Source organism: Xiphophorus hellerii, chromosome 10 (assembly GCF_003331165.1).
Source record: "Xiphophorus hellerii strain 12219 chromosome 10, Xiphophorus_hellerii-4.1, whole genome shotgun sequence".
Lineage (NCBI taxonomy): Eukaryota > Metazoa > Chordata > Actinopteri > Cyprinodontiformes > Poeciliidae > Xiphophorus > Xiphophorus hellerii.
In genome coordinates this window covers 14,626,690-14,643,323 of record NC_045681.1, presented here as the reverse complement: position 1 = coordinate 14,643,323, position 16,634 = coordinate 14,626,690, and the positions used below count along the sequence as shown (strand labels likewise).

Here is a 16,634-nt window from a genome sequence, read left to right as displayed (position 1 = left end):
GGAACAGAATGGAAAACACTGCAGACCTCTGCTGGAACCTAAACTTGGTCCGTTTTGTTGTTGTCATGTACAGAGGAAGACAGGGATGTTTGTCAAAGGGAATCTTGTTGATTTTTGTGAGGGGTGGGGAAAAAAGTTTTTTTTAATAGAAGAAACTAAACATTTTTGAAGTCGGTGAAAGTAACAACACTGTTAGTTTTTGTCAGCCTTCACACTTTCCATTTGAATTCAGTGCCTCTCCACTCTTCCTTCGGACTCTGGAACCTTCACAATCCTTTAAAGGCCGTTATCTCTGCTGCTTGCATTCCTTTTTATAACCAGTGCTTTAACTTCCACTAAACAAGCATAGATGTAGCACTTTCTGGACTGCCAGCTTCTTCAGCTTCTTTGTTGCTTTCCCTCCTTTTATAGTGAATATGAGTTTCTGTTTATGAACTGAATTATAGTTTTCTCAGAAATTCTTCGTTTTTGAGAAAGGGCTGTAAGCTTCAGGGAGATGAAACCTAAAAGAATTTGCTATACCTACAGTGACCAGCAGGTGGTGGGTCACCTCTGCCTGTAGGTAATGAGCACACTTTGACCCCAGAGTCAAAGTGTGCAAGACTAATTGGTGTGTCTAAAACATTCTTCCACAAGTTGTGGATCTCTGAAGCTCCTCCAGAGTTACAATGGACCTCTTTGCTACTTTTCTGACTAATGCTTTCCTTGCTCAACCTGCCAGTTTAGGTGGAAATTCATGTCTTAGTAGGCTTTCCATACTTAATTTACAGATGATGAATAGAACAGTGCTCTATGAGATGTTTCAAGCTTGGAATAATGTTTGATAACCTATAGCCCTGGATTATTCTTTTTCCACACTTCTGTGGTGTTCTTAGGTCTTCTTGTTGCTGTTTGTTCTCTAAAGTTCTCTAAAAAACCCCTAACCCTACAAAGAACAGCTGGATTTATGCAGTGATTTAATTACAAGTGAACTCTATGTATGGATTAGGTGACTTTAAAATGCATTTCGTTTAATTAGGAGCCTTAGGCGTAAAAGTGTTTAATACAAATGCACAAAACATTTTATATATATATATATATATAACTACTAAAAATAAAAATACTTACAGTATGCACCACTTTGTATTGCTTTATCACATTCAACTCCAAATCATTTGTATTAAAGTTTGTGGTTGGAATGTGACAGACTGCGGGAAAAGATTAAGCAGTATACCAGCATCTCAGTAAACATGCATGAATATTAAAATTCATTTTTCCGTAATGAAATACTGAAAAATACAATAGATGCCTTCATAAATAGAGATAAAATTCTTTAATCATTAAATGAGACATAATTGCAGATCTTTGGTCCACAAGCTGAATCTTTTTAGGGATTTACCTAATTTATTTAGGTAAATCTTTAGGTAGTTTTTTTTTTTCTAGTTTACGTGGTGAATGTTTAGGACTGACCATCAGCAGGCAATCTTCAGCATATATTTCTGAAGTTTTATCCTTCAGAAAACTTCAGAAGGAAGTTTATTGCCAGGTTTGGGCGAATCGACTGTTCAGATAGAAAAGGCTGACATGTAGTTCACTTCTACACCAGGAGTTTTTATGGGTTCCAAAAGGCAAATGTGGCCATTTACAGTGGAATCTTTTAAAATTTCTGGAAATTGTTTTTGCTTTCTAACTCCTCGTATGCTACCCCCATGTCTTAATCAAAATGTCTGGTTGGCCTTTGTTTACCTATTTATAATCCAAATCATCACTAGAATAAAAACAGTCTGGACTCAAATTGAGGGGTATTATTATGAGTATTTATTATTAAGCAATCTCTTGAACCACGTTAATGTTTAAGTATTGAATAGGCCTCAGATGTGGGAGGAATGCAGCTTTTAAAAACAAAAGAAAACAAAACAAAAAAAATCCCTAATGAGATTAATTTAAACAAAAACACCATAGCCTTATATACAAGTGGATGGGTGGGCATGTGCAAGAGGTGCATGGTGGGGCATCAGGGTGTGCTTGATGATGAGTTGGTACAAGAGAAGGGATTTTCTGAAAGTGGGTGTAGAAGGAAATGCGGGTGGGCTGGCTTTAGTACATGTAGCCTTTGGAGTAGGGCTGGTGGGCCATGTTTTGGGGGGCTTGTTCTGGGGTGTAGGGCACTCCCTCGTCTAGGTGCGACAGTGGCACCGTGTCCTCCTCGTTGACGTAGCGCTCGAACTCGGCCTTTAGGCTCGGCCGCTGATTGTCAGGAAAGGCCAGGGAGATGAGCGCCTCGGGCTCACACACAAATTTGTAAACATAACGCTCCCCCGCCACCTGGAGAGAGAGTGAGAACTCAAATGAGATTGTATGATGGGGGAAAAATGAATGCTGAGCAGCGTAGAATAAAACAGAAAGGCTTTGTAAATGTCTCCTCATCCCTTGTACTGAGTGGCATTTTGTCACATTACAACAAACTTAATGTTTTTTTTAGTAAGGATGAAATGCAATAGACCCACACAAAGTGGTGGATAATAGTAGTGTAGAAGGAATATTACAGGTGGTTTTCACTTTTTTTTTTTTTACAAATTAAAATGAAATCCATCAAGGTGCATTTATATTGAGATGTCCACAAATTTGTAGCACCACATTTCATTGCAATAAAGCTGTATGTATTTTACAGTAAGTCTCTTGAGCCTCCTTTGGTCTCATCCACCATATATTTATAGGTTTGCAGCAGCATCATACTCTTTAATTTTTTTTAGATTATGAAACAAACATTGATTTGTGAAATGTTCACAAACCAATAAAGCTTGAAATGCTGTTTTATAACCTAGCCGTCTTATAAATTTCTCCACAACTTCCTCCTTGACATCTGAGGTACTTCACAGAACAGGTGGATTTATACAGAAATGTAATTACAGACATGTGAACATATGAATGACTTGCTTTCTTATGGAGCCTGGTTGCACTGAATCTAATTTAGGCGTATTCAAGAACTGAGTGTTGAATTTGTATGAATGCCACACCTTTTAGTTTTCATTTCTGACAGAATGCATCACTATCCCCACTTCACAATTATACACCGTTATGCGCTACTCTGTCACATAAAATCCACTGACGTTTGTCGTTATAATGTGACAAGATGTGGAAAATTTTAAAGGTTATGAAAGCTTTTTGCATTCCCGGTTAGCAGGTGTGTTTTTGTACCTTTTGCATGATTCCCTTTTCGTAGTAATAGCGCAGAGAACGACTAAGCTTGTCATAGTTCATGGCTGGACGGTTCTTCTGCATGCCCCACAGTCTGGCCACCTGGGGAAAAGAAAAATCAGTCATCCACTTTCCAGTTTTCTTTCCTTTAATGTTCATAAATCACAGGTGTAATTCAACACTATGACCACTAAGGGCCCCCAGTGGCAAACCAAACTCCCGTCTGGTCTTAAGTTCAACTGCGTCAACATGCCAAGACTGGGGCGAGTCCCCACATGTGGATTCACTTCCTTTTTATGTAACCCATTACCACTTGAATGTAACCAGAGTCCCGCAGTGTTTTGCAGTGAAAAAGGGAGCAATGGCTGTCAATGAACAGCTGTAAAACATAGCTACAGTCTTAAATTAAACTCTCAGCTGAGCTGGTAGTAGAACACACAGGAGAGAGGGAGACAAACACTTCAGAGGAATCATGAGGGAAGGGATGGGGGGGGCGCTAAGAGTCTCGACTGAAGAAGACGAGTTTCATCACCCAGCTGCCCCGTTTGATCTCTCAGTACGCTCTCAGGCCTAATTGCTCCTGTAAAACTCTTAGCCCATTCATTTTTAATGTACAGTAAAGAGATAATGGAAAACGCAATATGGACCTGTTTGTCTTAAAAAAAAAGAAGAAAGAACGAAAAACCCTACCTAAATGGACCAATCAAACTGCAGACTTAAACATTGTGTAAATGTCTCTCAGGTGAAAGAGATTGGGGGTGGTTGTCCTTTGTTTATCAATTCAGTGTTTCATATGATGAATAATAAATGGGTAGCGGGTAGGGGAGCGGGTTGTGGGGATCAGAGTCGGTGAGGGGAGGTGGACTGATGCCACTCTGAACAGTTGAAATCTGGATAAAAAAGTAGAGAAGATTTAATCCCAAAATAACTTCTCTGTTCTGCTCATATCTCTGTTGTACATTAGTCATGAATGCCATTAACTCTAACTGTGAACAGAGTGCTGTACAGTAATGGGCCTGAAACTGAATGCTTAAATTATTCATCTCTTTCTACAAACATAACCGAATCCATATTAATTCAAATCTGAAGACTTATGCAGCTACAGTATTGAGCGCAATGATTTAAACGCTCATAGCATTTTAAATATGTCAAGTCCAATGAAAACCTTGGACAAACCTTTAGAAAGTGTGGGTGACTACTGAGCAAGACCATCCAGGTTCATAAGAAAGTCTGACTGCTTGAAAGAAGAATAAACAGAAATGAGACATGACTTGAAATTTTTCCAGAGAGCTGTATATAGATCGTGCGATGAGTTGTCATCAATAGCAAGTTGATCTTTGCTGACTGTCACAATACAATTGGGGAGTCTGTACTTCCACTTTTTCCCACGTCCTGTGTTTCTGTTGATTATGAACTTAGATGTAGATTTGCTCTTAAAACAGCTTCACCATGTAAATAGTGTCTCTATGTGCTGACTCAGTTTGCCTACATTAAAATGAGGGATTGTGGATTGAGGGAATGTCCATTGAAATGTATGCAAATTACAGCACTAGCAAATAGCTTTTCTTTCTCAAAGACCACAACCGTTTATGTTGGATTGCACAGGAAAAATACCATCTGCTGAAAGCAAAAAAAAAAAATGCCTTGTACATAAAATTGATCAAAACAAAGTGATTAATTACATGTGATTTCCATTTTCCCTCTTTGCCCTGCTCTTACTTTATCCTATCTGTTTCCTCCAGTCATCCATAGCGAACAAGGTCTGCATATTCAAATGAAATGGAGAAAAGTTTAATATCTTTGTTTCTGTTTGCTTAAAAGAAATTGGCAACTGATGAAGTTTGGGCCTCTTCTGGGAGACTTGAGGAATGTCCCTTGTGACTTTGAGGAGTCACTTTGAAGTCTGGTGGTAAGAATCGCATTTGGAACTACTGTTCATGGCTCGTCCAACTTTGCTTTCTTGAGGTAAATTCAAAATTCAAATCTACCTCTTCTGGTTCAATGAGCTTGAACTCCATGCCGCGGCCAGTCCAGGCGATGAAGTGGGAATTTCCCGGATCGTCCAGAAGGGCAACGAGGAATTGCCAGAGCTGCAAAGAGCCGCGTCGCTGGTAAGGCGTTCCCTCACGGAAGACACCGCCTGCTTCCTGCTTTACCTCACCTGGACGTGAGGAACATAGAAAAAAGCTTCAGTCTTAGGAGAAGTAGCCAGAGAGGACTCATTGTAGTCACACATAGGTGCTTTTATGATGCTTCGGGTGTCTTGGCTTCTCTACGTCATTCCCAGGCTTCTAACACACACATATACAGTATATATATATATATATATATATATATATATATATATATATATATATATATATATATATATATATATATATATACAGTACAGACCAAAAGTTTGGACACACCTTCTCATTGAATTCAATGAGAAAGTGTGTCCAAACGTATACACTTATATATATATATATATATATATATGTATATTGTGTGAATTATTTCAATATTAAAGTCCATAAAACATTAATAAAAAAAAATTTCTAGAAACATTGACTTTTTTTGCCTTCTCCTGAACAAACCAAAAAGCTCTCACTCTAAAGTAGCTCAGCATTTGAGCTACTTAAGAGTGTTGGACTTTCTCAATTGTTTAGAAACAACACTTTGAAATAAAACTCATTACTATGTTATGCTGTATTCAGTGTCAATATTTAAAAATGTTGTTATTGTTTATTTCTTTTTCATGAATTATCTTTCCAACCACCATTTTTTTTTACTTTCATTGATAATGTGGGGAAATAGGGTGATGGAAGCAGTTTAATGAGAGTAATTTATGTAATCACCTAGCAAGACCAAAACAAAGCAAAGGGTGTACACCTCTGCAGAAAGTGACCCTCGTGAAGATCAAACTTGTCTGAAATATGAAGGTCAATGTTAATTTTGTTTTTCACTGAATGCAAGAAGTTTGAACCAAAGTTAAGAGTTACTAAAACAATCAAGCATCAAATGGACCTTTATGGATCATGAGCAAGTCTGAAATTCTTCTGATGCAACATCAGTTACCTGATGTTAACTAATATTTTATATATGTTCCCAATGTAGGCAGTATGGCTTACATACAGAGCATCAAACTGCTGTACTAAGACAGAATTTGACAAATGATCAGAAAAGACTGGAGAACATAAAACTAAATGTAGCATGGTTAAGAACTGGAAAAAAACTCAGTTTTGAACAAAGCTGTAAGTAGGTTAACGTACCCATGTTCCAGTTTTGCTTCAAGTTGTTTACTTGTTACTGGATATGTTGTACACAACTGTAGCAACATGAGAACTGTGGCTAAGTTACCGCCGTTGTCTCTCATAGAACTCGTTCGCTTCACCGGTTCAACCATCGCTGACACCTCAGGCTTTTCACTCAATCACTTCTAGCATCAACAAACAGCCACACCATGGGAAACTGCTTGTCTGTGTGACAGAGGAGCTCCACATGATGAAACCAAATCCACTTAGTAAAGCTTTGGAGTGCACAAACCTGTTTACATCTCAGTCAGGGATCTCATGTTTCTTTACAACGCAGACATAGAGATTGGAGTGACCTCATCTGAGGTACCTGCTGCCCTAAGCTAACAGCTCGTCTGTTGGGACTGAGGTGTGTAAATGTGCGGGAATGAAGGGTGTGCGCTCACCTTCGAACTTCTCTGGGACAACACGGGAGTCGTTCTCGAACAGATAGCCTGAGAGACAAGAGGGGAGCTGTGTCAGAGTTTCCAGCACCCTTGATCTGAGAAGAACTCAACTGTGCAATCAGGATGTGTGCTAAACCTTAAATACTATCTCACAAAAAATACAAAGGGGCTGTATTCACACTGGAATAACACTGAGGGAAAATGTGAACATTCTTCTCACAACATACTTTCAAAAGAGGAATGCACATTTCGTAGTTGAAGTAGTTTTTGAGGCATTTAAGAAAGCTTTGACACGCCGAATTTGACCAAAAATGGTCCAACAAACAGTGGGAGCAAAGGGAGGGTCTGTTTTCCTTTTTGCTGGGGAACTATTCTGCTTTTTCCAGGAGTTGTGTTTATTCAAGGATTCATGAGGCAGGGGTGAGCTTTGAGCCTCTGCCAATGGAAACATGAACACACCACTGGTTGGCCAATGGAAACATGGACACTGTTGACTGGTTACCCAATGACCACAGAGCTGTAATGAGTGAAGGTTCATAGTAGAAAGAAATGCAGAAGAGACGATTGGCTACGTGAAGCTGTAACGCTTTTAGATTTTAAAATGGGAAAAGAGTTTAATGACAAAATGTAAAGAGTTTTTTTTGCAATAAAAGTCGATCAAGACAATGAGAAAAGTCATTGTTACCTTCATTGCTGTGTTGGGGGTTCGGGTAACCCTCGGTGTGGTGGTACATGGAGGGACAACCAGGCACATCTGGGACAGAAACAGAAAGAGCCACAGTAACACAAGATGGATCTTATTTCATCCCCTCCTCCCTTGTTGTTCTTAAACCTAAACTTAATTTTGATTATTTATGCCCAGGGGTTAAACACTGTAATATGTAGTTTGCGGAATTTTGTGGCGACTACACTCAGTATCACTGATACCCCCCAAAATAGAGCTGCATTTCTCAGTTAAGACTGATGTACTGCAAGAACAGAACATCCATTTGGTCTGATGTTAATAAATGTCCAATCCAAGGATGATATCTAAAAGTGTGAAAAGAAATCACAATCAGACCCTTTTATTTTGATACCACTAAGTAAATAAATAAATAAATGCCGATGTACTGTGACAGTCTTAGACTTTGTTAGTGAACACATAGAACAAGTTTAAGGCAGAGTTAGGATATAAAATAACATCCCAACAGCTCTAATGATCTAATAGCACCAATGGCATTCCTTCATCTAGGAGCATGGATGAACTCTGAACCAAACAAGACTTGGCGGTCCACCTAAGCTAACATGCTGGACAAAAGGAGAATTAATCATAGAAGCAGCCAAGAGGCTCATGGTTGCTCTGGACGAGCTGCAAAAATCAGCAGCAATAGGAAAGCTATTAGTTGCGTAGTACACAAGTCTAGCCTTTTTGGAAGAGTGGGTAGTAGAGAGCCATTGATTGAAAAAAAAAATCGTAGGAGGCTCTGTTTGGCGTTTGCCAAAAGCCAGTTAGAAGACACAGCAAACATGTTAAAAACCTGATCTGGTTGGATGAGACCAAAATGGACCTCTTTAGTACAAATGCTATTTGAGGAAGAAAATTAACACTGCACATCACCCTAACATAGCATCCCCAATATTAAGCAAGGTAGTGGAAGTGACATGCCACAGAGAGCACTTTCTTGTGCAAAGACAGGGAGTTAGTTGTTTAGACCAAAACATATTCATGTTAGAATAGCCAAATGAGAATCTGTGTCAAGATTTGAAATTAATGTTCATTGATGTTCTTCAGAAACGTTTGTTAACGTTTCTGAAGAACGTGTGGGGTTTATTTCTTCACAGAAGAAAGCAGTAGTGGTAGCAGCTATGATAATCAAATTCAAAATTGGAATTGGGCAAAGGTACACTAGTAGTCAAGGTGTTGTAGTAAAGGGATTCAGTCTCAAAGACAGAGCTGAGTCAGAATTACAGTACAAGCATAAAACCAAATTGGACAAAATTATAGATCTGCAAATTTTTTTTTACAGATGTCTTTACAAATGTTGACAAGTTAGGAAAAAATTATTAAACAGTAGTAAGTTGCAGTACCCATTTGAGAAAGAGTATGTGGTGTGTAATAAGCATTTATTGTCTGAACACCACTAGTATTATAAGAACAAATGAAACATACATCATTTCACTCCTGTTGCTGCCGTGGGTATATTTAAATAAGGATCAGGATATTTAAACTTTTCTTGCACCTTGTTCTTGCACCTTGTCAGGGGACATCATCGATTGACTCAAAAAGCTGCATTCGCTACACAAAGCCATTGTGCTTCATTTCCTTTACCTGAGCTGCTCACCTTTGTGAGTGTGCTTTCCTTTTCTATACCTGTCTGTGCGCACACAAAGACGATGAGTCAGTGGCTATTCTGTGTGTTTACTGGTATTCTTTTTTTTCAGCTATCCGACAAGTGCATCACTGAGAAAAGCAAGTGGATATCAACTGAAATGCACAGCCCTTTGACTGTGGCTCTCACTGTAGTGACTCACTCCGGGGGAATGCAGCTGCAGAACTGCGGTTGCGATAAGACGCCACTGGGGAAAATCAAGCCCTCCATTCCGGGGCAGCAACTTTGGATAGTAGTGTAAATGATATGTCTGGCAACAACAGGGAGTGATGGGTAGATTAGGGTGTGAGTGAGAGCACCGGGGTTAATTGTGCACTGAGTGGAAAGACCGTTTGTGTCTTTCAAGTGACACGACAGCAGTGACGAAACACTGCAATGACTCTGTTTTCAAAATGGAGTGCAAAGTGGTGGCATGTGTCCGTCTTTGTTTATAGCGTCCGGCCTTTATTTTCCATTTGCTAAAAAACCCAGCCTCATTACTATTTTTCCATTATAAAGGATGACGTTAAAGCTTTGGGATGCATTTTTCCTCCCATTTAAACAGCATGTTAACAGCCCACATCAACAACAACACACAAAGCCGATGTCCTTTACTTTTTCTTTAAAGGTACATCAATCTGGAGCCTTGAATGATAATCACCCAGATAAGCTGCTGTCACAACATGGCCTACTTTGCCATGTATGGTGGCATGTTAAAAAACATGTTCCACACGTCTAGATGTGGGAAAACAAAGGGGATTTTGTGGAACATCAAGTCCTGGCACATCTTTGCAGTATGTTTGTCTTGTTTTTGACGTGCTCCACTTTTATGTTGGGATTAGTGTTCACCTTTCTCAGAAAGGGGTACGTTACTTTTGCCACGACACCACTAACTTGTGTTATTAGTTTTTCCATATTTAAGGATCAGCTCACAATGTGGGGTAATGAAATTTAAATGCTAGCAAGAAAAAAGATCATGCTGTCAGTTACACTTTAAGTTTTAAGCATTCTGCCAAGGGATGCTCAGTAAATCTTTATTAGTGCAAACAACATTAGATGAGGTAAAACTATTACTGGCTTATTTCTGTGATTTTTCACTTGCAGTTGGATCAATTCTGCTGCTGTGGTAGAAGTCTGGAAAATAAAGTCTGGCTTATTTGATGAAATGATACATTCTACTGTGTTGAATGTTTAGTAGGTGATGATTTAACAATATATTTCTATGCCATCAAAACTAAAAGCAGAAGTATAATAGAGCTATGGGGGTATTAACACACTAAAAACACTGGGATAAAAAGGTTTTTGTTTTATTTATTTTCCAAACTAAAGTATCATATGCACATGGGCTCCATATGTAAGGCAGATTGGAGTCACAACTAGCTTCCTCTATAGTACCCTTTTGTCTTGACAAGAAGGTGAAAAATAAAAATAAAATAAAATAAAAATGAAGATTTAACTGTATAACAAGATATTCACATTATTGACCTTTCTGATCACTAATCAGGCCACTTAATCATTATTTAAATAGAAATATTTATATATCATCTGAATAATCAAGTTTGGGGTAGGAATGAAACTTTTAACCAGGACTCTCTATTTAACTTACGCTGAACAATGAACCTTTTTTTGACATTGGACACTGAAGTTTGTTAAATCAGAGACACCTCTAAGGAAACCCCACCAAATTCAAATCTCTCCACATAGCTGTTATCCACAAAAAATCATCCTCCTGTAATTTCCTCTTCCTCCTGTCTTAAGATTGTGAATGTTTGTCTCAAATATGGTGATTTCAGCACAGCAGGAACACTTTTTACTTTATGATTCAACTCAAGTCAGTGCAGGCGATCTGCACTGAAAGGTTCCCAGTCAGCTAAGGAGAATCTTGAATGCAGGTGAATGAGGACAGAATGTGTGCCAAGTGTTGGATTTCTCAGAAAGAAGCGAGCCGATGAGCTCCCTGCTTGTACGGCTTGACGTTAAAGTGCCTGAGCTGGCTACCCCACCCCATCCACCGCCCGCCCCACCTTCAGCATTGCCCTCCTTACACACACCCTCTCCTGCAGACCAGCCAGTGAGAGGTTTGAGTTACCGCCGGCACACTCATTTTTCCATTATGAGTTCATCTGCCTGCAGAAAAAGGAAGCCACTGGTGCAACCTGAAACCCCGGAGCACTCCGCGAGGGACTCTAGTCTTTCCAGTGCCCTCCATTTTCTCAATGAAATTCCTCTGCCTCTCTCTCACAGAGGGCGGAGAAAAGCTGTGGCCAAAAGAAGAAACTAAACTTTTTTTTTTCTTTTCGCTGCAGAGTGTCAGAGAGTTGAAAGGAGGAGTCTTAGAGGCTGAGAGGCAGTCGGCATTCATGGGGAAAAGTTTGTTTTCCTCTTGTACATTTTGTTCTCTAGTTAGCCACGCTCACCATGGACCTTTCATCTCAATGTAAAAATAAACTTGAAAAAAGCGACCAAAATATGGATTTACTACACAAGAACATTCTTGTATTCACCAATATTGATTGATTTTATAGGGCTCGCATTAAATTTTTTTCTTTAAGTAGAAAAAAAAATCTCACTTGTCTCAAAATCATTTTCAAATATTTCCTCGAAAACTGATAATGGCTTTAAAGTTTGCCTTTATTTGCTTGCAATTTGGTATTCCGTCAACAAAGCTGTTCCTTATGGATAAGTAGTATTGAAAGTTATAAGAAGTCTTGGTGAAAGCCATATGGAAGAAAAATGTCAAAATCAGTTTTCTATTGTTGCCACAGATTCTTGAATTGGAACTTTGACCGGGTCATTCTAACACACAATGTCTCAAGGCTTCAGAGTGATGTGCAGTGTTAGTTTTCTGTTACACAAAGGGTTTCTGAGGTAGGTACTAAACTTTACATGGTGCTGCATCTGAACACGGCAACATATATTCTAAAAGCTGAACAGTTTAGTATGGAGACATCATCACTCACCAGGCTCATAGGTGTAGTCTGTGGGCTCCTGCTTAACCATCATGTGGGCTGGTGGAAACCTGTGTGGATGTGGTTGTGGATGTGAGTGCGGATGTTGGTGGGGTCCGTGCCCATGACCCTGTCCTTGGCCCGGTCCTGCCATGTGAGCTGCTCGCTCATACATAGGGTCCAGGTATTCTTGTTTAAAGCTTTGCTGCAGGTATGGCACACAAGGGTCAGAGTGCTGCCGATGATACGCCCCACCACCGCCCCCGCCACCGCCGCTCCCTGGACCTCCACCGCCTCCCACGCCACATCCTCCAGTGCCATGTCCAGCTGGGGCAGACGTCATGCGCTGAAAGGCCTGTGCTGGTTGGGGAAACTGGGGGCACATAGGGTCTGCTGAAGTGCCCTGAAACCTGGAACTGGAAGATAAAAACACGTCGTTCAACTTTAAGATCTTATATTAGATCCTTTACTGGATCTATGTAACAAAACATGGAAAATTAAGTAAGTAAGTAAAAAGATGCATTTTTTCCTCTATAACCTGTTGTTAATGTGGTAATTGTTGCTGGGAAGGGGCTGGGACGTGGCAGCTGGGTTCAGGTAGCCGGCGTCGGGCCGTCCAGCTGCTGCAGGTTTGGGGGAGTAATGCTGCTGCATTGGGGACATGGGAGTCCCTGGACAGGAGCTCTTTGCTCCTCCCGCAGCCCTTTTCTGCTCATAGGCACTGTTAATAAAAAGGACAGAAATTCATACAGGAATTCATGTCACAACAAGGAGCAATGTATTTATTTTTTGTTGCAGTCAATACAACAAACAGCGCTAATGGGAGATGGGTTAGTGCTCTTCTGTCAATAATGTGTGGTTTTAGTTTTGTTGATGTATGCTCACCATTAGTAGTGTTCATGTCTAACCATTGCTGCACAGAAAGAGCAAACTGAGTAGCTGTTTGCTTTATTTAATAATGTGGAGTCTGAGGCAGAACTTTAAATTTTTTCTGCAATGTCTGTGGAAAATTGCACAGAGAATTTGCAGAACTTTCCAAGAATATTAGCATCCATATTAAATATTTTCTACTTGTGAATAACTTCTCTCGCTGGAGAATAATGGGCTTCAAATTGTCTGAGAATAGCCTTAAAACTATTCCCAGAGTGATGGACAGCAACATTTGCTTCTATAAGTCTATTTTCTTATGTCTTTTCACACTGGCATTTTGGTAACACCCAACTGCCAAGCACCTGCAGGAGGCTGGAGATGCTCACGCTAAGCATAATCTATTAATACAGTTAATACAAGTAGCTTTACAGTTACTTGTCCTTTTAAAATTTACAGAAGAAGCAAAGCTGTACTTGACTTTTCCAAAGAGAGTGCTGATGGTCATGGAAACTTTGGCTTTATTCTGCAAATCAAGGCAACAAACCATGATACCTGGCATAAAGGCACTGCTCTCCGCTGGGGTAGCTGAAGGTTTGTTTGTGGCTACAGGACTGGCTGGGGTCAGAGCCAGGGCTCTGTGGTTCCTTTTTGATGGTGACTGGAGGACTGTGAAATGCCACTGCTACAAGAGACGATAAACAGAAAGCAGACACAAGGTTAGCTCATACACACTAACAATAGACGTTCATAGATTCTTTTGTGATTCAACCCTGCCCCGATACTACTGTCGCTGAGCTTTGAGGCAAAAGGGTAATTCTCCTGCCTGCACTGGAATGTCTTTTATGTGCCAGCAAAAAGGAAAAAAACAAAAACATTTAAGCGACTGTCAGTGGAAGCACAGGGCAGCAAACAGACACGTATAAATACACAGTTACATAAACACGGATGAGGAAGCACACATGCTTGCACACGACCGCATTCCAGGAGCCCGAAGTGTCCTTGCCCACTTTTTTTTTCTCATCCAGACACAACAGCAGCCAAAACTTCCTCTGTCGAAGTCAGAAAGAAAGCTATGGAGGCCAGAAAGACGCCTGATTGCCGATGAAAGCAAACGTCACGTCTCTTTCAGAAGGGCACATACAGTAAATCTGTGGCTCAGCATTCTTTCTTGTTTGTAACCAGATGCTAACCATCTCTTTGTTTCCTTGCATTGACAGATAATCTTACATAACCCGGTGAAGTCCCATGCGCCATAAAGAGTCTCCTCAAACGGCCACATATTGAACTGTCTATCAAGCCCGACTGCTGGAGGCGACCTTTTGCCTCGATGGCCACAAAAACCACCCAAAGTGGAGCTTCAAACTGTGCAGAGGGCTCGTGTTTATTATGTGAGGGGAGGTTTTCACCCAGAGAACTGTACAGGATGTTTTTCTGGTCCCGACAGGGTAAACAGCAGCAGCTGTGCGCTTCCAGCTGGGGAAGGGAGGCATGCATTCGTGTATGTGGGGGTGTGTGTGCGCTCGTCAGCTCATCTGTCTGCTGAATAGGGGTGTGCGTGTGTGTGTGTCTGCCGTGGGCGTGGATCTGACAGAACAGGCCACACTGAAAGCACAGCCCAGGTAATTACAAAGTAATGTCCTCCATTCACAAAAAAAAGAAGAAAAAAACATCTGGCTCACTGAATGAAGCACAAAATGGCTGTGAGGTAGAAAGTGAGAAGGAAAGCAGGACAGAAGATTAAATGGTGCCTTGGAAAACCATTCACACCTCTTGGACTTTGTCCCCTCTTATAAACCTACATGGTACAGTGAATTTTGTGAGGCGACAGACAAACACAAAACAACATGGGAACTGCAAGGTGGAAAGAATAAAAATAGAGTGATGTTATAAAGCAACAGTTGAAGCAAAAAGTGATTTGATCCAGGTGGAACGAATATGAACAAAAGACAACCTTTGACAATTTTTCTGTTATGTATGGTTCTTTTCTACTTCATACTTATATGCTACTTTGTGGTACTCTGTTACATAAAATCCAAACAAAGTACACTACCTTTGGTAGATGTAATGTGACAAACTGTAAAAAGGCTCAGGAGGTATATTGTACTTTTTCAATAAGGCAACCGGTCACATATTGGATTGAGGTTGTTTTTTTTAATGTCAACTCCCCACAATTCATCATACTAATTTATCATATTTCATTTTTAAATCATTTTTGCCACCCTAGATAAACAAATTCGTCAGAATGTGTGCTCTTACATTCCTTTCATTTCACTTTGATCAGTTTGCCTTGGAAAGATCACACATTTTTAATAATAAACCGACAGTCGAGTGGCACTTCTCCTCATCGTGACCTTCCTATTTTTACTCTGTAGTCACTCTCCCATGGCAGGCGGGCAGGTGAGGAAGTGTTGGCTTTAGCCAAGGATCAACAGGATTAGAGAGCATTTACCCAGATTTCCCAGACAGACACGACGGGGATTCCTGCCTCCTCTGAATCTCCGGCACAGCGTCTGCCGGTGTGTTCACACAGAGGGCGGCACATGACTGCTGCTCTAATAATATGAGTGTGTTTGTCTGTTGACATTCCCCTCTTTTCTTCTCAGGCACGGTCATGAACTCCAAACAATCCTTAAAGGGAGTGTGCACAACTTGACTCACAGTGCAGAGCAAACTAATACGACTGGGAGGGATGTTGCCCTTGATGTTGCCCTTCTCAGTTTAAGATGTTCTTGTTTAACCTGAACAATGTCAGATGGTACCATAAATGTTTCTGTGTTTTGATACTTTTTGCGCAGCTTGGTTCCAGTTCAGTGAAGATATATGTCATTTTAACTAAACAGAATATTTTCTTTGTCCTACAGCCTTTTTCTACCAAGTTTTTGAAGCTCAACATGTTTTTTTCATAATTCCCTAACAATTACAAAACATCAATAAACCAAACACAAATGTTTCCCCTTTTTATAACGGTTCTGATACACATTTTTCAGTTCAAGGCTGTTGGTTTATTTTCTGACTCCTCCCAACTATTATGCACTGGAAAAAGAGGCTGAACCCCAGATTGCTTCAAACTGCAGCCTCCATGTGTCAGTTCTATAAAACCTCCATGTTAAACCATGAAGCTTCCAAGATATGAATTTCTTGTAAGTGCAGTAGACATTTGTTAACACTTTCACTAATATATCATTCAATAATTATATGTGGATTTTGAGTGATTTGATAAAATGATATGTATTTATTATTTCAAGTTACATTTAATTTTAAATGTCAAAATTTAAACAGCAAATATATGCTTATATCTGATTGGTTAACCTGCCTAGTATCTCGTCTTTCTATTTGTTATTTGGGCTAGGGCAGTTTTAGCACTGGCCAGTGACTTTGATCAGTAAGAGTGATAAAATAAATGTATAATGTTCAGTGTGCAACATTAATATAATCTAATAAACCTTAAAATTAGTTAGACAAGCCCTGCTAATGCTTTTTAGGACCAAATATAGATTTTTGGAATAAAAACAACTTTTGGTACATTTTAAAGTACATTGCTCTACATCCTTAGAAGTTCATGTGATACTATTCTATCATTGACATTTTTGGACTGTTTCAACAAAACTC

At 39.9% G+C, this 16,634-nt stretch overlaps 1 protein-coding gene across 3 annotated transcripts in view; it reads right to left on the bottom strand.

Annotated features, from left to right (window-relative positions):
* Nucleotides 1-1,315: 1,315 nt before the first annotated feature.
* etv4 (ETS variant transcription factor 4) overlaps nt 1,316-16,634 on the bottom strand; it is a 40,298-nt gene continuing 24,979 nt past the window's right edge. For 2 of the 3 annotated variants that reach the window (XM_032573953.1, XM_032573954.1), the window contains exons 6-13: nt 13,578-13,707; nt 12,694-12,876; nt 12,168-12,571; nt 7,545-7,613; nt 6,860-6,907; nt 5,166-5,338; nt 3,178-3,279; nt 2,077-2,304 (exon numbers count right to left, since the gene is read on the bottom strand). In XM_032573953.1, the coding sequence (XP_032429844.1) occupies nt 2,077-2,304; nt 3,178-3,279; nt 5,166-5,338; nt 6,860-6,907; nt 7,545-7,613; nt 12,168-12,571; nt 12,694-12,876; nt 13,578-13,707 (1,337 nt within the window). Of the gene's footprint in view, nt 2,305-3,177; nt 3,280-5,165; nt 5,339-6,859; nt 6,908-7,544; nt 7,614-12,167; nt 12,572-12,693; nt 12,877-13,577; nt 13,708-16,634 lie in introns of all 3 variants that reach the window. The other variant, XM_032573952.1, reaches the window with a different exon arrangement.